This window comes from Pithys albifrons, chromosome 3, assembly GCF_047495875.1.
Source record: "Pithys albifrons albifrons isolate INPA30051 chromosome 3, PitAlb_v1, whole genome shotgun sequence".
Lineage (NCBI taxonomy): Eukaryota > Metazoa > Chordata > Aves > Passeriformes > Thamnophilidae > Pithys > Pithys albifrons.
Window position 1 is genome coordinate 68504299 of NC_092460.1, and position 23679 is coordinate 68527977.

General features: G+C 36.5%; 1 protein-coding gene across 2 annotated transcripts in view; it reads right to left on the reverse strand.

Annotated features, from left to right (window-relative positions):
* Window positions 1-453: 453 nt before the first annotated feature.
* MON2 (MON2 homolog, regulator of endosome-to-Golgi trafficking) overlaps window positions 454-23679 on the reverse strand; it is a 76946-nt gene continuing 53720 nt past the window's right edge. For both annotated transcript variants that reach the window (XM_071552315.1, XM_071552316.1), the window contains 6 exons: window positions 23169-23359; window positions 14118-14178; window positions 12689-12812; window positions 11713-11920; window positions 10977-11059; window positions 454-9234 (listed from right to left, as the gene is read on the reverse strand). In XM_071552315.1, coding sequence (XP_071408416.1) covers window positions 9071-9234; window positions 10977-11059; window positions 11713-11920; window positions 12689-12812; window positions 14118-14178; window positions 23169-23359 — 831 coding nt within the window. In that variant the 3' untranslated portion in view covers window positions 454-9070. The remainder of the gene's footprint in view (window positions 9235-10976; window positions 11060-11712; window positions 11921-12688; window positions 12813-14117; window positions 14179-23168; window positions 23360-23679) is intronic.

Sequence of the window (23679 nt, forward strand, 5' to 3'; positions counted from 1 at the left end):
CTCTTCCTACATCAAGATCTGGCAGGATGAGATCACTGGTCCCTTGTTTAAAAGACTTTTAAACAAGTGCCATTCTGCTGGAGAAAACATGCCAAGGGTCTCTGTGTGCTTATGATGTACACGTGTTTTTGTTACTGCCTGGCGTGTTAAAGAACATTCTAGAACTGAGAAAATGGAGGCATCCAGGAACTCAAAGAGTCCTTGACTTCTGGTTCTGGAAAGGACTGACTGATCGCCTTCAGACCATTCTCTCAATTTCTGTTTTCCTTGGTAAAGCCATATAATACTTCTCACAGGGGCAGCAACACTTAACTGTTGTGCTATTTGAAGTCAAATAAGGAGAAGTCTCGTATTACAGATGCACCAAGGAAATGTATGCTTCATTCCTACTCAGTTACACTGTCATACACATGAAAACCCAGTTCTGAAAAAGAAACACAATTTAAAATTGGGAAAGTTTAAATGTTTATTAAAAAGAAAAAGCCAAAGCTAGACATTATCATACTTTTTCTTCCCTATCAATTAATCAGATTTATTTTAACTCTATTACAAAGCATATTGGTAGTGGAAAAAGTCTTCCATACTTGGAATATTAGTTTCTATTTAATTCTGGGTTAAATTTTAGCCTTTTTTTAATGTGCTCCCTTCTGTTCTAAGGCCACTATAATGTAAAGCAACATTTGCACAAGGCTATCAGTATATCACATCTCAATGACTTGTTTTCCTGGTTGAAGGTGTCTTTTATATTCCTTAACAGACTGAAACCCATTTGAATGTCATAAGAACATTTAGAAAGTTTCTTAGACAAGGAATTAGCAATTTCTAAATGAAGAAAATCAGTACTCCTGGGTGAAAATAAAATGCAAATTTAAACCACATCATTCAGATCAATTTAATTATTTATATGAAGGGGAGATAAACAACAGTAGAATACTGTTTCCTCTTAGAGGTTTGTAAGTTTATTAATTGAAATATTTGTCATTTGTCACGTACACGCAGAAATTGTAATCAGATATCAGTACAAACTACTGACAGATACTCAGCATACATCAGAGTTTATTGTATGGCAAATCAAAACACCTACACTGATATTTTCTTTTTTGGATTTGCATTTATCTAAAAACTAGAAGTCCAAGAGCTATTAAAGTAGATCCTGGAAAGCAATGAGAAAGGACCTAAAAGGTGAGGAAATACAAAAGGCTACACAGATGGATACAGGTCCCAGTCTGCAAGCCTTCAGACTGTGATGTTTGCTGGAGCCTACCTTGCTGATTCCCTCACGCTGTCCCACACCCGGCAGTGCAAAGCTCTGAAGGATTTTGAGGATGGGAACCCTTAGTTACTTTCAGTAATTCCTCTTTTTACCTAGAATATGAATGTGCAGGGACTTTGAGAGAACTCAGGCTTCCTGGCAAGTATTTTTTCATTTTTCTCAGAGATGACAAATTCAAATGCCAAAATAAGCATTCAGGCACCAAGTTGTAGGTATCAGAAGTAACTGTAACCTTGCTGAAACACTTGAGAAAAAAGCAGCAGTTAAATGTAATATAAAAAAAAATTCTCTGATGATTGTACAAAAGCGTAGCAGAACTGGAAATGTTTAGTTCAGTTTACTGAGTTCATTTAGACAATAATGACACATATTCATCCAAATTGGGAAACCAGTGGAAAACCAAGACAGATCAGTAGCAAGGAGAATTTATGGCTCAAAAAGGGCTGTTTTCTATAGTAACTGTAGATCTCTTTAACTCTTTGTCTAATTATTTAGACTAATGCCATGACAACAAGAAAGTCACAGTATATTGTCCCTTGCAGACACATGGTACAAGAAATAAATATTTGAACATGATCTCCACTGGAGGGAAAAAGCAGGCAAGTCTTAGAGGAGGCCCTGCAAAGGACATATAAAGAACCAAAAAACAAGCAAACCAACCACAAAGAAGATGCTCTTAGAGGAGCTCAGAAAAACTGTAGCACCATCAACACATGGCAATAGCAAGGCCAACTCTAGTGACTGTAGCTCTCTCATCTCCATTTAGAGAGGTCTAAAGTAAACCAAAAAACCCCCATGAAACACCAGATGCCTATGCCTAAAGAAGTGTCCTGTGCTCTGGTAGCAAGAGCTTACATGACCTCATTTAGGATAGAATGGTTCTCCTGCCAGGCCTGCCTGTTTTGTCTTCACTGGTTGCAAATGAAAGCCAGGCTAGTTGATCTTGTGGTAGACCTCAATATTTTAGTTACCTAAATCTCAGAAGAGAAATCCAACTTTTGCATCTCAAAGCAGATACTCCTTACTGCCTCTCCTAAGTGTGGTTACAGGTAGAATGATTTCTGTCAAGTGACTTCTTTTTAATAATGACTTAAATAAACAAAAACTATGGTTTAAGCCTGATTTTGCATCTGTATTTATCTCTTCTAAAAGATTATAATTACTTCATTAGCAATTATTTAAATGTTTGTTTGTAATGAAATAGTCACTTCACAAAGACTGGCAACATTTTAGAACTAGGGAACACATTTTTTATAGTTAAGAATAGCTTATTAGATGCTCACTGGTTACATTTTGTTTTATCTGAAAATGTCTGAGTACATTTTTTTATTATCCAGTACTTCATTAGTTTGCTAAGAACTCTGTTTGGATGCAAATACAGTAATACAAAAAATGCCATTTGAAATAATTTTTAGATTGATCTGTTTTAAATGTATTGGATACATCCATGAAATACGATTTGTTAACAAAGACAACTGATTGTTTCTGGTTGCCACTGCCTTCAGCTTTTAGATAACAGGAGATTTCACCTTCACACGTCTATCCTGGGTGTGGGAGAGAAAAAAAAGCCCCCATAATTTTTCAATTTCTAACCCATTTCCAAGTTTGACCTAATCATTTAAATTGAGCTGGTTGAAGTGAAATTAAACTATAAGAAACAGCTACTGCTATTAGACTGTAGTTTAGCACTTCAAAAACTTGCTTCCCACTCTTAACTCTATAAAGAGGGAGGGGTTTGTGCTACTCCGTCAGTTCAGTGCATTCTCTGTTTCAGACACTGGCAACACATAAATGCTTAAAATTTTAAGGTATTATAGTGCATACAGCTGTAACAGACATTATTAATTTCATATTTTGAAAGAAAATATTTAAATCACTCTGTTCGAAGATAAATGTTTACTTTTCCTCATTTGTTCTAGGGTAGTACTTTGTGCAGACTCTGGGGGTCACTTTAGTGATAAGGTAGTACCATATTATGCTATTCCAAGCCTGGAGACATGAAGAGATGTTCAGTGAGTAAATCTGCAAGTAATAGTTGTGAGGTACTCCAGAAACCAGTTCTTTGTACACACTGGTGGCAGCAGCACTACCCACTTAACATTCCAGGCCCCTTCACTTTTTCTCATGAGAGAGGATGATCAAAACCAGACTGGTCTCTCTGCTCTTTCTGAATTGGTGGCAATCCAGTTGTGGCTGCCATTTTTCTGTGGAGCCTCTCAGTCCCTCCCTTCATGACCAGGCATCAATCTGTGGTGTGATGGGGGAAAGAAGTGTGAGTTTCTGGCAAGGAAGCCAGAAACATAAGCCATTCCTTGGCCACTTTAATTGTTCCATGTGAGAAATAGTTAACATTAGAAACAACAGACTAGGTGATGTCGAATTTGGACAAGTTTCAAGTTTCCAACTGTGGCATCCTCACGAGCAGTCTTGAAGCTGTCAGCTTTGGAGATACCACTAGTCATGGAGACGCATACCAAGTCTAAGGCAGATGTTTCGTGCACAGAGAGCAGCAGGTATGACTCTAGTTGAAGATCAGAGCCTTCAGTAACAAAACTGAAGCTGCCAAACAGACACCTGACTTCTAAGGGATTTCCTTTCTCATTTATCTATTTCTGTCTCATTCATCTATCTAATCTCTTCAGAAAACAAAACAGACCAATGGGCTGATGCCTTCCAGTATGCTTCAATACCGCAATATTTTTGATTGAAGAAAAAGATGGTAGCTGTACTTCTTTCCATAAGGAACACAATTCAGAAGGAAAGAGGACAAATCAAATTCCTTACAAAGTTGTTAAGGCAGGTAACCAGTGGGAATAAACATGTTAACATGGAGAAAGAAAAGTTTATCATACTGATTTTAAAAAGAAGCTTATCTGAGAACTCCTCTAAATATAGGTAATAAAGTAAATTCAAGCAATGAAAAGTCTCATCTCTTGCTAGTGAAGTCCTGCTGTGTTAGCACAGTAAACACAGAGTTATCCTTTTTATCAAAGTTGTTTCATAACGAAGACAAAAAATGCTTAAATAAGTAGCTCAGAAATAGAAGGATTGGTTTTTAACATTTACCCTCTAACTGATAGGACACAAGGAAGTTCCTCATATTAGTTCTTTAGATACCAGGAAGAAATTCTTCAGATCCAATCAATTTGACAGCATGTAACCACTTTCTATCCTGTTTTCCTTTTCTAGGCAAGCTTCTTCAATCTTTGTCACTCAAATCAAGTGCACATCCAATACACTTGCAGTTGGTTTTTGACTTTTTGGATCATTCATCACTGTAACAACAAATTTCAACACACAAATTGCAGCTCTGAACCAAACACCAATCACTTGTGTCAATAGCCATCCTCATTTAAGTAATCATCACTTTTGTTAGTGCAAATCATTTACTCCTTATGCATTTATTCTCTGTCAGCTGACAGATGTATCTCATCTACTTTCATCCCTATCTATTAACACTGTTCTTTGGTGGTATCTGAATTTCCACTCTCTGCATGCCTCCCCTCCTTGTGTCTGAAGTTGATGAAATTCTTCCTTTAACTGAGCTGGTCTCTAATTACATGTAGTCTGGCACATATTTTCAGTCACGATCTTCACATGTTCAAGAAACTGTCTTATCTCCTCAGTTCCCCTTTTACTTCAGACTTGTCTTCTGTGAGATCTTCCCTATCAATTTTCTGGTCTGCCTTCTTCAAGTTCAGTCATTTTTATTTTCAGGTTCTCCCTCCTCCCTAAGAATTGTATTTAATTTCATTTTCTTACACAAGTTGTCTTAAACCATCCATGCAATATATTGCCTGCTTGCTGCTACTATAGTCATTCTTCATCCAAGCAACTGGTTCTCAGGGCATAAAAATATAGTATCAATATTTGCTGATGGTTAAATGGTTTACATCTACAGATATGAGCCTTATCTATGCCCAGTTCTGGATTCCAACTTAAACAAAACCTAACCACTAGCTGCCTTATTTGGAACTTTCTGATGCATCCCAGTCTAAAACACCCCTATGGGCCTGTAGCAGTGGCTGCAGTCAGAACATGCACTGCTCACAAAGCAGGTGTGCACAGCAATTCCTTCTTGCACTTGTAGAGCCTCGCCTTATTTAGGAGGACTCAAGCTGAAGGTTGTAGAAAATATCAGTTCATACAGCAAATGAATAGCAAGTTGAAAATTTGAGGTGAACAACTAGTGAAAAGGAAGACACAGAACTGAGCTGTACAGAAACAGATGAGGAGAAAACGTGCATTCCTCACCCCCAAGAACAGTAGTATCCTGAACTTCTAAACACATTTCTGTGAATACAGCGATGACTAGTACTTGTGTTTGCCATGTGCTGAGGAAAGAAAAGGCATTAATCTCACTAAAAATATCTTGCCTGAAGAGTTCAAGGCCAGCTATGGGAAGATTATCTGTTTGGCAAGAAGAAACAACTCAACCCTGGTAAAAAGAACCCCATCTGCAGAACATGATGAAAAACTACTGAAGTTTCAGAGATGTACTCTTACTTACTGTGGTAAATAGCTAACACTGACCATGTGTTTCATGTGGTTTAATGTCCAGTTACATTCCACAGTTTACCAATAGAAGAGGTGGGGAAGCAGACTTATGTACAAGGAACAAAACAGATTCCAGTCAGATAGTCATCTCTGAAGAAAAACAAATAACTACTGAACGTTACTTCTAAGAATAAGACTTTAAGAGGTTCCCAGCTAAGGCATCTTTCTTTTTTCATAGTCAGTTACTATACAATCTTAAATCCTCATGTACATTAAGGCAATGGTCATGGCATAGAGACATACAAGTTCTCCCAAGGAATCGGAAGGCTTGATACAAACATGCTAATAATCTAATAATTTGGATTCCCTTCCATGTTTTCAAAGTTGTGGACAAGAAGGAAAGAGGTGAAGACTGTGGGTACATTCAATAAGCAATTAATACTGATCTTCTAACTTCCAGCTGACACACTTCTATGCAGTCAGCTGTACCTCTTCTAGATGACTTCAGCGACACACTGCAGACCCCTATTCTGAAAATGTCCATGGGTTTTACTTCTTGTGACTAAGCAAACCTACAGACTTGAAAAGAACTTGGACATGGGTCTACACAATAGGTAATGTTAAATTAATTAAATTTCTTCCGAAGCAAGATTTTCCTTCCTAGAAACATGTAAAAATGTGATATTTAAACATTCAAAAATGCTGATTACATCAAGGAAGCCCTAAGAATGTTTAGCAAGAAATACAAAGAGAAAAAGGAAGATGATACTTCAAGTTCAAAGAAATATTTGAGTGCTGGACAAGAAGGCACAGTAAAGGGAATAATTTTTGTTCACAGACAAAATTAGTATCTTTTCTAAGCTAAGTAGCTTTGTTTTTAGTACTCAAACTATTTATACAAAATACAAGAAAGCAGTTTTAATATGACCTCAGCTTGGATGTCCAAAACACGCCTCAAATAGCACAGATACTATTCATTTTGTAATTAAGGGGAAAGAAAGGAAAGTAAGATCATTGCCAGTTTATTTCAAAATGTTTTGATGGCAAAGTAGTCTAAGCTCTAGAGTCAGGAAAGACTTATGCACCCCCTTTTTGAATTACAAATAAAAATGAAGACATACCTCACAGGACAAATATATCGGTATTATCACTGAAAAAATCAATTAGAAACTAATGAGAAACAAACTCACCCACAGCTTGGTCTGCACACCTCTTTCCAGAAATTCTGGTTAAGATAATATATTCTAAAATAAATTAATTCCCTTCTTTCCTGTCCTTCACTTTGTTTCTTTAATGACTTCATAGACTTTGACTTATCTTCCACTGATTAGGAGAGCAGCTGTGAGGTTTTCACTTTCAGAGCATGGATAACATTGTCACCTGTGTGTGAGACCCAGTTCTGAAGTACAGTGGAACTGCTCCTCCAAAGAAGGTATTTTGACATAAATTCTATTAATGAGAAACACCGGTTTTCTTAATGTAAACTGTGTGTTCTCTTAAAACTATCCAGGCTTGGCAATTAAGTTCCATGCAACTTTGGTCACAGAAATGTGCAAGGTCTTGAAGCCTCTTTAATATTTACTGTACTTTGAAACAGAAAGCTTTTAAAAATGACCATAAACTGGAGCCTTGTGGGAGCAACCTGTCCAAAGCCCTGCTTGGAGAACATTATTCATGCAGGGTAACCTTGAACAGTTCATCGCACCTTCAGCTTAAAGCTTCTCCAACTTTTACACCTATTCACATGGACCGATCAATGTCCCTTTAGCCAGAGAAGTGCAAAGCAAACAGATGTAATACCATTTCTTACGCATGATAATCTCTTTTAATATCTGCAAAAGACTTGAAGAAACAAAACCCTAAAGATAAGGTCTGAAATTCTGAAATCCATAGAAAGGCACCTGTCATTTTTTTTTTTTTTACATTTGGCCTTTGTGCTTCCACATCACAGATTAAAAATATGTGAATACAGATGAAACATTATTGAAATCAAAATGAATTAAATAAGAGTTTAAATGCTAGATCACAGATTTTAAAAACAATACTATTAAAAGCGTTTTGCTTCAATTGTGTATTACATGAAAGTGAAACAAAGTCACATTAACTTATGACAAATTTTACTGCATTTCTAAATGAGTAACTATCTTCAAAACTACTCATGGTTTTTATCAGACACAATTTATAATTAAAAGACTAGAACAATTTGTTTGGGTTGAAAAGACATTACAAAACAAAGCACTTAAAATTATTGAACACAATATTACAGCCAAGTATTTTAGATATTTGAAATTGCCTTTCTTGGGTCATGATTCAGAGGTTGTGATACTTGCCAAGAAGGTAAAAAAAGGCTAACAATCTCAAATATGTTTGGGGTTTTTTTAAAGCAAGGCTGCAACTTCAAAAATGGATAGAGTTAAGTAGAACAAACATCTTGAAAAAAACATATTATGAAGTGAGGTATGGTAGTATTGAAGTGCTACAGTGGATTTCTGCATATTCAAACTTATTTCAGGTCAACTACTCTTAAGTTTGAGATCAGCAGATTGTGACTGCTTGCTGCAATCTTTTGTTATATGACCCTTTGTAGATGTCCAACGGCCACAAAGAAGGTACATTCAATTAAGCAAAAACTAACAACATGATCAGATATGAATGAGCATATCTGGCAGTTTAGAAAGCAAAATAAGTAAAAATGCAAGCATACAACTTATTCATAATAAATACATTTTCAAGCATTTGACATTGTCAATATTTTAAAAAGAACTTAAATAATAAATGCAACTATTTTATACAGAACTGTACCATTTATTATACACACAAGTATTTCAGTTCCCTTTGTTTACAAAGGCTGGTTACAGATATATGGAATGTTACAGTACCAACTTGCATAAAATTTTAGTACAATTCGTACTTCAAAAAAAGGGTGAAAAACACCAGCCTAATAAATCTGACTGAATTGAAATATTTTTAATTACATCATTAACACATACACAACAAGCTGTACATAAGCCCACTTTTCAATCACCACTTCAAGATACTGTAGCAAGTACATTAGATTATAAATGATTCCAACTAGTCAGTTAAATTTATTAAAGGTTTGCACTGCTACTCACTCTGGAACCTTTGAGACATAGCCTGTACTCACGACTTACTGAGCTCTTGTTAGTACAGTTAAAAGGCAGTCAGCACTGGTTGCCAAAGTACTAGTCACAAGAGATTTCCTCAGAGGAATTTCACCCGGAAACACACATTTTTGGATACTTTTTTTCTCTTCAAGAATAAAAAAGAAGTTTTAGGGGGTCAAGACTCTCCATTCTGTACCTTGGATGCTGGTGGTTGCATGAAGTCCTTAAAGGGAACCAGTGCCTCCTTCAGAGCAGAGCACACTTCTGAGGATGAGCAGGTGATACATTCTACTAAAGTTGGGTACAAAGCAATAACTTGTGCCCATGTGCTAGCATCAACTGCAAGGAAGAAAAGAACAGACTGAATCACTTACTACTGTCCAAATTCTTACAACAGTTTTTTTTTAAATACCTGTATACATAAGAGCACATTCACATGCCTAAACTTAGGTAACTACTGCTATACAGACACTATGGAGTGCACACAGGGGCTCGGATATGAGGCATAATTTCTGCAGGAGAGCCATACTCTTTTTTTTCAGCTGCAACTGGAGGCCAGATAGGATAATAGCCATAAAATGGTGCTACACACCTGTGTTTCTATATATGAGTCATTCACTGTGTTTTCTGAATGAAGAACTCAAACAAATTTAAGATAATACTTCTATTAAATCCATAATACACATGCATTTTCTGCCTGTGTTTCTCCTCTATTGACAGAAAATTCAACTGGATGCACATCTCCCTTCTGGAAAATTGTCAGCAATGAGGATTTCTATTGATTTCAAATCATTCCAGATTACAAGAGCTATAGAAAGCAGAGGTAGAAACACTGGACCAAGACAATAAAATATCCATAGTAAAGTTTTTTAGTCCAACAAGTGAAATTAAATGTTGTAGCATGAATCTTATTTATTATGTCACTTCCTTGCTTATTTCTGTTTTAGCTCTGCTTTCAAAAGAGAACAAATCCCTGATTTCAGACAACATTAATAATTATCTGAAATAAATAAAATTATTAGAAGGTAGAAGAAGTGGGAGTGAAGTGATTCTGTAATTTGTCCAGTGGTTCTCTTTATAAGGAAGTGTGCAGGAGGTTTGGCAAGAACTGCCGTATATGCACTAGGAAAAGCACATCTCTCATTGCAGGAAGAGGGAGGGATCTGGGGAATGGTCCAACTGAGTTGGCTACTCTACCCTTTTAAGAAGAAGATCCACCAAAATAGCATTTCAGTTGCCTTCACGGTTTGCCAAAAGGCTTTATGCATCCTGGCATAGTTTTACCTGCACCCTTTTGCCATCAGCCTTGGAAACCACACTCTGGCAGCTCAGTGATGCTGCAAATGAGGCACTGCCTCTTTCCAGAGATCCACCTGCCAGTGGTTTTTTGGAAAGAGTGATCTGTTTGTTTATTTCAGGGTTAAAAAGGTGGGTTTTTTTCTGTTCCTCATAATATCAAAAGCAGGGAAGTAGAGGGAAGTGTTGTGTACACAATTCTGCCAGAAGTTCAGAGTCAAATACCAAGACTCTTGACTATGTTTTGTTACAAGAACTCTCTGCACATACACTGTAGGTGCAGATTTTGCAGGAGGAACAGGATATGTGATTATAAATGAAGTTGAGGTCTTTCATTTAATTCAACCCTTTAAATAAAGTCACCATTTACTTGGGCATCAATGAGCTAAGACATCTTTCTCAGCCCAGGGTACAGGAGGTACTAGAGCAAGAAGAGAGAGATAGCAAGACCACAAGTTTAAGTATCTACCAGGCTGTCTCTGCATTTAATTTGTATACCTCTTTAACTCCAGAGGGCACCTTAGAAAAGGACACTATAAATTGAAGTTTTCTCATTTATTAAACATATCTTAGGATCTTATGCTTTTAGGCATACTGGAAAAACTTTGTGTTTTTTTGTTTCTGTCTACCTGCCACCTACATATTCAAAGAATTACAAAATAATCTTACAGACTACACTTTTCTTTCAAATTTCTGGGAAAATTACTAGAGGAAATAATAAATATATCTTTGTGGCACATATAATGTTACCTTGTTTAGAACCATGTTGTTTAACAGTAACTTACCATTTTCAGGCTGAGTTTTTTTAAGTGAATCTATGAGAGTGCTAACAGCTTTTAAAACAAATATGATTTCTGTTACTTGCTGCCTACAAAGGAAAAAAATGCAAACAGTTAACTACTTATTTCTGCCTTAAGATTTGATACTGCACCATACACGACTCAATCTGAAAATACTCATATCAAAATGCAATTAACAATTACATGAAAATAATCAATTTCCACATTCACGATCAAAACCTTAAAAAGTTGAGTGATTTTCAAATAAGTTCCATTTTAAAGAATTTCTTAGCACTTCAGTCAATTTTTCCTTTTCAAGAACAATTACTTGAGTGATGATTCACAATGCTGTCATTTGGATATTTTATCTTATTTTTGAGAAGAGTCCACCTCTCAATTTAGAAACTACGTATGACTCTACTGGGAATAAAAAGAAATCAGATTTCAGAAGTATTATGCTACAGATATCAGAAACATTGCTTCAGTAACTGAAAATGTAACAGTACAGAATATGACCATTATTATTTAAAGGTTTTTCAATAAAAATTGGTACCAGCATTTTCTTTGAAATGTCTTCCCCACAAATATTTTCCTGCCTTTCAAATTTCACACACACATACACACACACACACACACACACACACACTCTTTATTTTTCTCATGATTGAGTGATATTTTGAATGCAACCTTCTTTTCATGAAGTCCTGGTAATACCTTTTGGTCCTAAAGAAAACGTACATACCGTGGAAGAGGACATTTGCCACTCAATCTCTCATCTTCTATGTAGCGATGCAATACATCCTGTGACCTTTTCAAGAGCACAGAAAGTGCCATTCTAGAGATGTAGCCTTCCTGAGGAGTTGTGACTTTATTACTGAATGAAAACTGCAGCAGTGTTTCAAAACACACCTTAGAAAACTCCTCTCTCATTCGAATGTCTATTTCGGCTTCTGTCAAAGTAGAACAACACATTTAATTGTGCAGTGGCACGATGTTGCATTTCAAACAGTTTATTGTACTTGGAAAAAAGGTTATCACTCCTCTAGTATTAAAAAATATTAAGAGTGGTAAGCACAAATATTAAGAATACATTCGAAGAAAAAGTGACTGTGCAAAAATCACAATACTCTCAAAAATAAAAGATGAATTATGCAAGGTACTTGACACTGCTTTAATAATGACATACATGAAATCAAATTAAAAAAAAAACCAGCTGTCTCAGTTCTTCAGCATGAATACTAATATTTGGTACTGTACAGTCCGAGTATTTTTCTATGTAATGGCTTATGTTCATTGTTTTCATCTTTCAAAAAAACTATAGATGTTTTTTCTTAAAGGCATAGAAGGTACCTGGTTGGGTACACCATATAGTTATGCTAAGGTCATTTAGTTTTTAAGAAGGGGATATTATGTCTTTCTTACAATTATCTGAAATAATTGTTAAAACTGGCACAAAGTAAAATAAACTATGTAGAAACTAACACAAGTACAATATTATATATGATACTGTCCAAGCAGTAAGGAAGTAGTTTTTAAAAAACTACAAGGAATGTTTGGCAACTTCCACAAAATCTAATTTATAAAAATAAGCTGGGTATCAAAGAGTCTGTAATGAATACATGCCATCAAACTTCAAGTCTTTATCAGAATAAGTACTCTCAACATTTTAATTATTTTCTAGTAGATTTAAATACCATACATTTTGTCGGGTACCATACCTGTAAAGGAGGATGACTGAGAATGTATTGATCCTTTATTGAGCATAGTCATTATTTGCCCAACAAATTCCTTAGGAATAAAATTAGCATATGGCAGTATCTCTGTGCTGATCAGCTGTACCACCTAAAATAAATTAATTATATTTATATTGTTTTTCTGAATATTAAAATTATAAATCTAGTATGAGGAAGATGGAAATATTAAACAAGAGAGACAGGCCTAATAAAACTTCTCAAAATCTTCTATTGCTAGCTTTTAAAATTTGCAGATGTATCCAAAATTGTGGTCTTGCATGGAACATTAAACCTGAAATAATAAACCTTTTCCCCCCCAACTTTGCCAGTTTCTGATGGAGTTATCACTCAGATTTCCGCTGACATTTGAAGTATATTCTTCTGATGGAATTTATGGTATTGAAAAGAGAAAATCTAACATTAGGAATTTCCCTCTCCCTCCACACAATTCAGTATTCTCACTATGACATTAACACACATATCACATGCTTAGAACATGACATCTGCAAAGCAGAACAAGGGAGTTTATTATCTAGATGAGCTTAAGACAATATACATTAGCTGAAATGCTTTCTATCCTTGTCTTGATGCTCCCATGCAGGAACAAAGTGGGTTTAGATCTCCATAAATTAATGTATTAGATCTGAGAGCTCTGCTCACTGCAGGCAGAACCACTCCCACTTTTCATCCAGAAATCTTTTTGTCCAGCTACCACTCTGGAGAGATGACAAGGAATCAAACCCACAGATACTGCCACATCATCTCTGTAACTCCTTTTGCTTTTTGCCCTTAATCCCTGTTCTGCCACATCTCTTTGTCCTGGAGTGAAAGGGGACAAGTCCCTCTTCATTTCAAATATCATCTTCTCTTCATTTCCTTCAGTCTTATCCAACCAAAGATTATCTCTTTACAATTACAGCAGTCTCTGTGTTGCACAAACATGACATAATTTCCTCCGTTATGCAGATGTTTCCCAGTATTGAGAATAGGTCTGAAGGGCAACAATTTCATTGCTGACTGCCCCCTTCAAGGCAGAAAGCACTCACTAAAGGTTTAACTGTCAGCTTTCTCTGTGGTTTACAATTACCTGTGCAACTGCTTGGCAATATCATAGTAAGTTAGGATCATGTAATGTGTTAGAGGCAGTAACACATTGTGGTTTAGCCACTCTTTGCTGCTTTCAAGGTGAGAGGACAAGAGGTAGTTTTTGGCATCCCGCTTTCTACTTTCTGCATCACCCTGAAGCAGATAATTCTGGACCTATGAATTTCCTGTCTTGTTTTCAAAAAGGAATACAGTAGCTCAGAAAAATAATGAGAGAGTAACTTTTTAAAAAGTTATTTCAGAACCAAATGCAACTTGTAAATGTCACTAACTCATTATGTTTGACCATGTATTTTTATAGGTTCCTTACCTCAACATCAATACTCTCATTCTTCTGAAATTCTTGAATTGAGAGATTATCAGGAGGTGTACTAAAAATAAACATACTATGTTATACTTTTAAATTCATCACATGTGTAAGGAGAAAAGTACAGGGAAATGCACTGCATTTAAAGTTATGACATGCATCAAGTTGGTACTATTATATAGTAATAATTAATTGCAAGGCCAAGTTGGATAGGCCTTTGAACAACCTGGTCTAGTGGAATCCTGTGATTAACATTTTTACTGACTATGCAAGAAAGAGACTTTTAATTTTCAGTGGTATCCCTGTAAAAACTTTATTCTAATTTTACATTTTCATCTACATGAATGAAACACTTTTCATTAATAGGACTTTCCTTCATAACTAAAATGATATATTAGTTCTCATTCTTAATAATTTTTATTAAAAGAAAAACACATTTTATAAACAATAGTTTTGAAGACATTTTGAACTTTCTGCAGTTATTCCATTATATATAAAAATTTATTTACTGATGAAATGTCCAGAAGTGATTCAACCATGAAAATTACCCAATACTTCAGAAGATCCTACAGAAGATCCTATCATACCTGCTTGTAAGTTTAGAAATCTTGTATGATTTGATTGGAAATTTTATGCCAACTATCAGTTATAAGGTTTTCTCTGGTGACATTTTATCTCATTTATTGTGTCCTTGCATGTACCTATTAGACTGCTTGTTCAGTGAATTTCCTCTCCTTTGCTGGATTATGCCTTTGTTGACTTACTGGACCAAATTCCTCAGCAGGGCAGAAAGAGTAAAGCCTCTTACTTAGATAGCAATCAACTACTTTAGCTAATGTGCCTCCATTGGTGTTTTAGTTTGGATCAGACATGGGCTTTTCAAGTTAAACTTTCAGACATCCCCTACTATAAACCTTGGCTCATGTCTGGTATTCACAGTGCATAGAACTGGATTCATTTTCGATGAAACTAAACCCAAAAATGTACTCCAAGCTCTCATAGATGCTTGCATAACAGGAAGCTACACTAGAGCTATTCTGAAATGAAACACCTAAAGCAAGCATCCTGTAGGTGATGGGTCCTCATCATTAACTGTTTAGCTTTACAGATGTGCTTCTACTGCACTCTGGGGAGGGCAAACCCCCCCACTATGTTAACTCTGAATCACCTTGCTTATAATCCCACAATCATAGGATTGCCTGCTAAAGTCTACATAGATTTAAGATACAGTTAGCACATTTACTAGAAGAAAAATGGATTATTAGCTAAAGACAACTGGTGGTATGAGAACTTTCTGAGCTACATAAATTGTGAGGTTAAACAAGCATATCATAAAACTATCCCTATGTGGTCACCTTGCAGTGTTCCTTAAGTATTCCACTAATTTAACTTTTAAAAATAATTCTGACATCTTCAAGCAGAGGAATAGTTTGGAAATTTGACTACTTGAAAGGAATAGCTAGAAATAGAGGAATGAAGATTGTCTGCAGTACTTCCATGTGCAGGTATTGTATGTTTGTGTGTTACAATGCATCTCAAATTAGACAAGTTTGAGTTTGGTTTTTTTAACTCCGAAGAAACCATCCAATCAAGTACACATGATGATCACTACTGAAAATGAAGGAAAATGACAGGGCCAATCTGAACACAACATTCCCCACCTAATCTATGGCAGAATAGGCAGATGTAAGGAAAACAGTGCTCTGGATTGAACAAAGAACCGAGCTGTTCCGTAAGCAGAGGAATCACTGCACTGTTGTAGTGATAAGCAGACTAGCAGCCTTTGGCTTACTTCCAAACTCCCAACTTTTCCTGCACTTCATGTCCCTCCCCAGGAAACATGAGATATGTGGTGGATAGTTCAGAGCTAAGCACATGCTCACAGGCAAGGCAGCTGCCCAGTATGTGGCTGTGGGCCTGTGCCAGCCTTGCCTTCAACAAGGGTACTTGCCTGGGCCCATCTTCTCCATGCCACCAGTTTTAATGGAAGGTTTAAGAACTTTGGAGGTTTTGAAATCTCATTCAAATCTAGTTAGTTTAGCTGGCAGTTGTTTTCCTTTTTTCTTTTTTTTTGCCAGTGCTCCTATAAGTTGCTGACCAAGACAAGTAAGGTTTTTCCAAGACAGGCTTTTTTCCCCATCTTCTGGGTGCTTAGCCTAAGACACTTGAAAATCAGTCTGCATACCTACAGCTAATCTTCAGTCTTGACAATCATGACAGTATGTGCCAATGTTCCTGCTTGAAAAATAAATCTATCTCCCTTCCTCAAAAAGCCTTTATGTAGATAACTTCACCCTGTCTATGAGACAGACAAGTGTTACATGCATGACTAGAAAAAACACAAAGAATAAAATATGAAATACTGTATTTATTTTTTGTTTGTATGTTAGGGAGACAGGAAGTTTGGAGTGGTTTGTGAGACACTGAAATGGTTTATGGCTTAAACATTGTTAAAATACTAAAAGACTTCCATCCACTGTAGCAAACTGCACAAAGAAGCAACTGCTCACTGAAGCCCACCCCACCCTGAATCCACCTACTCATTTAGACTGTGACAGGAACTTGACATGAGATAAAAGTGATACTATCGTACAATTGTCCTAAGAAAAGAATGGATTTACAAGTGTAAGAGACTGAAAAGCTGATGGCTCAGACAATCAAGCTGCAAAATAACCACCCAAGTGCTGAGCATGTGCACATACCTCAGGCTACAAGCTGGGTGTTGAATGAGATAGGGAGAGACACAAAATCTTGAGAGGCAGGTAGAGTTTCTATGTCCTAACACAAATGACTCAGTTATGATAACTCCCATTTGGGAAAGTATCAGGACAGTTCACATACAGCCTGAAGATACTTATCTCTGCTGACTGGCCACAATGGACCATAATGGACTCAAGGGCACTGATGTAATAGGCAGGCAGAGGTAACATCGTAAAAGGTGTCCAAGACTCATGAAATGTCTTGTGATCCAGCACACAGCCTTCACTCAAGACCTGGTTTTCCTCCCTCACCACGTAAGACTTTCCCTGCCACCCTGGACTTTGCTCACTGATGGACTTCTCTCCCCACTCAGGATTTAGTCCACCGTCATGGGCTTTTCCCTCACCACCCTGCGCTTCCCTCAATGGATCCAGATTGCAACCATCACTCTGACAAGACTGCGACTCTTGCCACTGGGAAGACCACAAGAAGAGGATCAAGAACGGCAGTGTTGGAATCCATGGGGTGCTTATATTTTTTAACTTAATCTGTCTCTCTGTCACCCTCTTTCTCTCCCCCTCTCTCTTTTCCCTATTCTCTCTACCTCACATCTACTATTTGCACCTTAATTTGGGCAGAGGTATCCAATAATTTGAAAGCACCTGATCATAACAATGCTGAAAACAAAGAATAAAATAAACTATTAAGTAGCTGTTCAATCAGTACCTTTTCTGACACACTGAGTTTTTAACTATGGAAAATGTTTAAACAGTCACATAAACTATTATGATGCATAGAAACAGGTCATCTTGAAATACATGGGAGGCTTTCACTGTAACACTTCTAATCTATGACTGACTTTCTGAGCTGAGGTTTACTTACAGAGGTGTTAAGACCTTTCTGTCCGGTCATCCATACCTGATCTGCCATACATGCTACAGATCATGCTACATACCTGTTCATGTAGCAAATTACTCCCAAGTAAATAGATTTTTATAAGGTGTGTATATGAAACATCTACCTAGGGGCCAAAAGCTTTGTTGGTCTGAGGCAATATATCCAAACTGTATCAGAAGGGTCAAGAGCCAGGAAAGATAAGCAACGTGTGATGCATCAAGTTCTATAGCTACAGAGCTCCCAGGCACTGCCCACAGTCTCGGGAGGGCTTCAGATCCAACAGCAAAGCGTGAACAGGCACCTGGAAGCCTGCAGTGCACGGCAGCACTCTGTTCAGAACCATCTTTTGGGAAAAGTATTGATTTAATTCCCTCATGTGAGTACAGCCTTTTGCTCTACTAAATTATACATACATGCACATTTGTTGAAATTTATTTTATATAATGGCTTGACATGCTCCCGTGAAAGCCTCTGGGAAAGAAGAACAGTATGAAATAATAAACAGACCAGCTTCTTACTAGAACATAATTTTGTGTAAATTAAATTACATGAAATGTATTAATTTTAAATGTCATTTTGATTTATAATAAAAATCAAGATTACCGAGTCTCCTCAGCTGTAGTTTGCTTTAAAAAAATGCTGAAATTTATTTCTTGGAAGCAGTTAATTCTCTATGACAGTAACATTTTCCTTTTTTATTTACCTAGGCTCTTTTGGCTATATTTGAAATTTCCTGATGTATAAAGCTACAGAGATCATTTTTGCTGTGCTTTTGTACTTTCAAATACCAGTGAGTATCCCCTCTTGTTCAGCCCCATAGCTGGCTTGAAAGTCTATTCCTGTCCAAAAGATGTAAGTGGGGCCATGCAGAGGAGGTTCACTATTTGAAACACACAGATATTCACAGTGCTTTAATTTAAGGATTCAAACCACATTGACTTCTTGTCTAACTAATGCCAACTCAGTTTCATTGCCAGAAGCAATAATTAGGCTATCTACACATGCAATTTCTAGGGCTACAGCAACTAAAACAGTTAAGAGTTAGACTAGGAAAATGTTTAAAATATTGATTAAAAATTTAGAACATCGGTGAAACAGTTTCATCCTTCTACTCTACCCTCAGCCAGGTAGAAACTTGGAGAACATGCATACAAAAATGAGACAACGTGCACTGGAATATTCTAATGAACAATGCTAAAGTAAAAAAACCCCTAACCAAATTTGCAATGCAGTGTTGCTAGAAGGACTGACTGCATTAAGTCATTAGAGAGTTTCACAGAGATGCGTTTCATATTTAGAACCATCCCAGCAGTCCTAAGTCAGCTTTGAAGACTAAGGGTTTGAAGAACAGGTACAAAAGGAAGCCATTTCATCTGGCTTTGCATGAAGCCTGGATAGACAGTAACACAAAACATCTAGAACATTTAAGAGTGGAAAGTGTGGAGTATGAAAATGTATCAAGAGTGAAGGAAGAAAAGTAAGGGTTTTTTTAGTGACGTAACATTCCAGTTTCCTTGAAGCAAAGAGCTTAGGAAAAATTACAGAATGCCAGCAAAAGAACATCAATTTTTGGTTCTAACCGTACTCAGGTCTAGCAGAATACATCTAATGATACTCCTGTCACAAAGGGTGACATGTTGGGGAATGATAAAGATCCAAATAATGCAGTAACTCGGTTACTCTGTCTCACTGACAGCCTCCTGGGTTGTCAACTAAATTGCATTTTCAAAAATTCTTTGTGCTTCAGAATCTTTTCAATCCATGCTGGCCTTAGCCACATTTGTGCACTTCTGCACCTGACTCGGTAACTGCTCAGTCCTGCACATTTGCAGGTTGGAAAGTGACCACAGATGACCTGACTCACAGTTGCAGTAAAGCCACTTGGTCATGTTCACCAGGGTCAGTAAAACCAAGTAAGGTTTAAAAGTCACTAAGAGCACAGGGTGCTCTCATCTTCTCACCTGTGGCATGGTTAAGTGATAACAGTGATATGGACAAAAATCCAAGTAGTACCAAAATTTTAAAAAGCACAACTCATTGTTAATATAAATAAATCAAGAAACACACTAAAAACCAGTTCTTTGTCACCTAGCTGGCCTTAAATAGCGGATCAACTTGGATAGTTGGAAAGGAAAGAAGATTCCCATTGCCCTCCCCTATAATCTGAAGGTTGAGATGAACCTCAACTCAGCAATAAATTTTGCCTGTTACTTTCAAAATAGTGAATAGATTCTTCCAAATTACTCTAGAATAAGGCATCACTTGAACTAACATATATTTTCTATTAGAATTATAAAAAAAATATTGAAAGAACACAGTAAATTTGAAAATTCTGAATTCAATTTCCTTACAAATGGAACAACTACAAATTTAAGGGACTGACTAAACTGCCATTGCAATCGACCAAAAGACACAATTTAGAAAATTCCAGCACAAATGGGTTTGCCCTCCTTGCCTAGGCTTCAAGCCAAGTTTCACAGCACCTTGCAGAGAGTGCAGAACTTCAGCAAAGGAAATTGGAAGGGTATTACCTCAACACGGGGAACTTCGACATCTATCTCTAGAGCCCTCCTTGCATCACAGAAAGAGAGAGGCACGCTGCAGTAGCATTGTGGGGAGGAGGAGGATGAAGAAAAGGAGAAATGACTGCTATTATTAATAGCCTTGACTATTGGCATGAGGAAGTTATACTCCCCTTTAACTATTTTTAGGACCACAGGCTCAGGCTGATGGAACAAAAAGGTTATCCATCCTAAAACTAACAAGGGATAGGGCTCTAACTGTAAGTAGGACAACCACACACTTGGGAAAGCAAACTCCTATTTAGAAAAAGATGGACATTAGGGAGATAAAAAAAACCAACCCCAAATCAGACATTCTGTAGCCACACAATGTACAGCTACATAAGCAAAATTCATCTACTCACAACAAGCCTGGAAAGAGTAATGATAATGGCCATTAATTATAATAACAGGCCAAATTATCTAGCTGTAATCATGTGGTTCTACAAACCACCAGCCTACTTTTAGTGTTTTAAATCATTTAGAACCCCAAAGCTTCTAAAATGAAAGAACAGAAAAGTTCCCTACAACTTTTCTGAGAACATCATCAATTATGATAAAAAAGTTGATCACTAAACCACATTTTGTTTGTAAAATTACAGAATACACTCTGGTATCTAAAGAGGCAAAACCAGGTTAAGTAAACAGAGACATCATAGGGCATCATAAATATTCACAAAAGCACTATTTTTCTCTTACCTCCAGAGAGTATTAGCTCATGTGTGACAGCTGGCAAAAGCTATTAGAATTAACACAAACAGCAATCGTTTCTAGCAAGCAACATAGTAAGATGAAATTTCTATGGTTGAAATAATTTTCAAGAAAAGTAAAAGTCACTCACTGTAAATTAGGAAAAATGGACAACATATTTGGCCAAAAAGGTCATGCAGATCATAGTGGATTACCCTGAGTAACACTGAAGATCTGTGATAATTTTACTTCCCTGGGTTTATGAATAATTAATACCAAAAAACTAGCAGTGCCAGTCTTGGTCAGCTAAGAACATGCAAAAAGGAAATGTTTCATTTGTTTTGCAGACATTAAGGAAGAATTAATTTACAGTAAATAGTAGCATGTATTCCCAAAGCAACTTCTAAGTGAACACATGTTCTTCTGCAATAACCTGAAAAACTTTTATTTTAATTTTTTAAACCAAACTATGATATTGATTATAGGATGTTCATTGATCTGGACTGCCTGCTCAGAATGCAAGCAGGATTACTAACTGCAGCTGAAAACAAAACCAAACAAGACACTGCAAAGATTATTTTAAATTAAAGAAACAGGGAACCATAAAAATAAAAACTTGGGCGATTGAAGTGTCTTTTAAGCAGCTGGGATGACCCTTCATATTTTAAAGTCCTACTATTTAATAAAACTTTCTTTCAAGTAAATGCATAAACAATAGAAAGGTTTTTTATTTGATTGCCAGGTAACCCTATTGGTGACATTCTAAACCCATTCTTTATTAACAAGCATTTTCACTAAGGGATATGTCTCTAAAATTAATTTTCATTGATATTTAATTTTTGTTTGTTTTGTGCAAGCTGCTATTTATCCATCATTAGTAAATACAGCTGTGTTTGGTTGCTGGTTTTTGTGTTTCGAAACTAAATATATACACATACACAGCATATTAGTGTAAGGCACAGAAGAACCCTACTGTTTTCTGTTATAAAGAAAGATCAATTTCTTACTCAAATCAGCATATACAGAAAAAATCAGGGAATGAAATTCTTCATGTTCCACTTTGCCCTTTAGTTCAAAACACTATTAGATATAAACTACTCCTAAAAGAGGCTTGCCTACAGATGTTCACAAAAAATGGAAATTCCATACCATTCCTAAGCACTCTTCTACAATACCTGACTTTCCTTATAGTAAAAGGTTTCATTAGTGTCTAACCTAGACAATCTTTGATGTACTGAAATCCATTTTTACCCATTGTCAAGGGACAAGAAAAATTCTTCTCTGGAGCAAGCTGAAGATTTACAATGCCTTCCTCCTAATAATATATTCTTTCAGTTGAACAAATTAATAGATCTAAGCCCAGGCTGGATGGGGCTCTGAGCAACCTGGTCTAGTGGAAAGTGTCCCTGCCCATGGCAGGGGGGTTGGAACTAGATGATCTTTCAGGTTCCATCTGACTCAAATCATTCTACAATTAAATTGTCTGTCTCTGATCATCATTATTTTTCACTCTGGACTTTCTCAGCCTGCCCACTGCAGATGCCAACATCTACAGTGTTCCATTCTTGAGGAACTATGAATTTACTTATATATCTGTCAGTCTTTCTAGTTATAAATGTGATTATTTAGCTACACTTTTCATAAAGTATCATAAATAAAGTGTGGTTAATTATTAAGACACAGTCATATTATCTTGGGTAGAAAGAAATGCATGATAACTATGACCTTCTGAGTGAACAGCAGTGTAAAAAATAATTTTCAAAAATTCACAGTAGAGCAAAGTATTTCAAGATGGAACTCAGGAGAAATACATATAGTTAACAGTGTTCAGCTTAATGAAAAGCATTACAGCTGCAATTCTGTTCATATTGAAGAAAGGAACAAACTGAGAGTACATATGAGTAACTCCTTATAGAATCTATAGTAAAAGGCCTTGGGATTCCATACAGAATTCCTTGGCCTGTTCAGAAAGACTGTGCCTTGTAGTAAGAGTTCAACTGAGCTCTTTCTTCCTCTTAGATTTCACCTTTTGATTGAAGCTTCCCGACGACTTTCTAAAACTATATTTTTTTTAATTAGATATGGGTTACCTTTTCTCCATCATTCATGAAAATAATTTTCAGATATCAAATAGCTCTACTAACACATTTGGTGACAAATTACAAATTTTCCTAACCAAAAAAAAAAAAAAAGAAATTGAGTTTACCTTTTTGTGAATAAAAAGTCTTCAAAAGTATTGGCTAGCTCTGGCCACATACTGTCAAATTTTCCAGACGATGCATGCTGCCTTGCAACAGGTAGCCCAATGGAGAGAACTTTGAGGAGAGAGGAAACAGCCAGCTTCCACGTGCTTTCAGAAGGACAGGAGTATTTCAGACTGAGAGGTATTCTTAGTGTCTGCAAAATGAAAGTCAAAACAAAATTTTCAGATGCTGAGACAAACCTAAGAGTACAGCAAGTTTTTGCAGAAGATCTTGGTGGACACTGACAGAGAAGATAGTACACATCTCCACCTTTTCTGCTGGTAGATCAGATGGCCTTTTAGAAATGTAACTCTAAAGATCATTTAGCATATACTAGCTGGCTAAAGCATAGGTCTGTAGCCAAGCAGAAGGTTAGAAGTCAGAATTGATCTATCATCAATTATACTAAGAAATTACATACTGATTTTCTTTTTTCTGTATGGTCATCCACCATTTCTGCTAAGCCTGACAAAT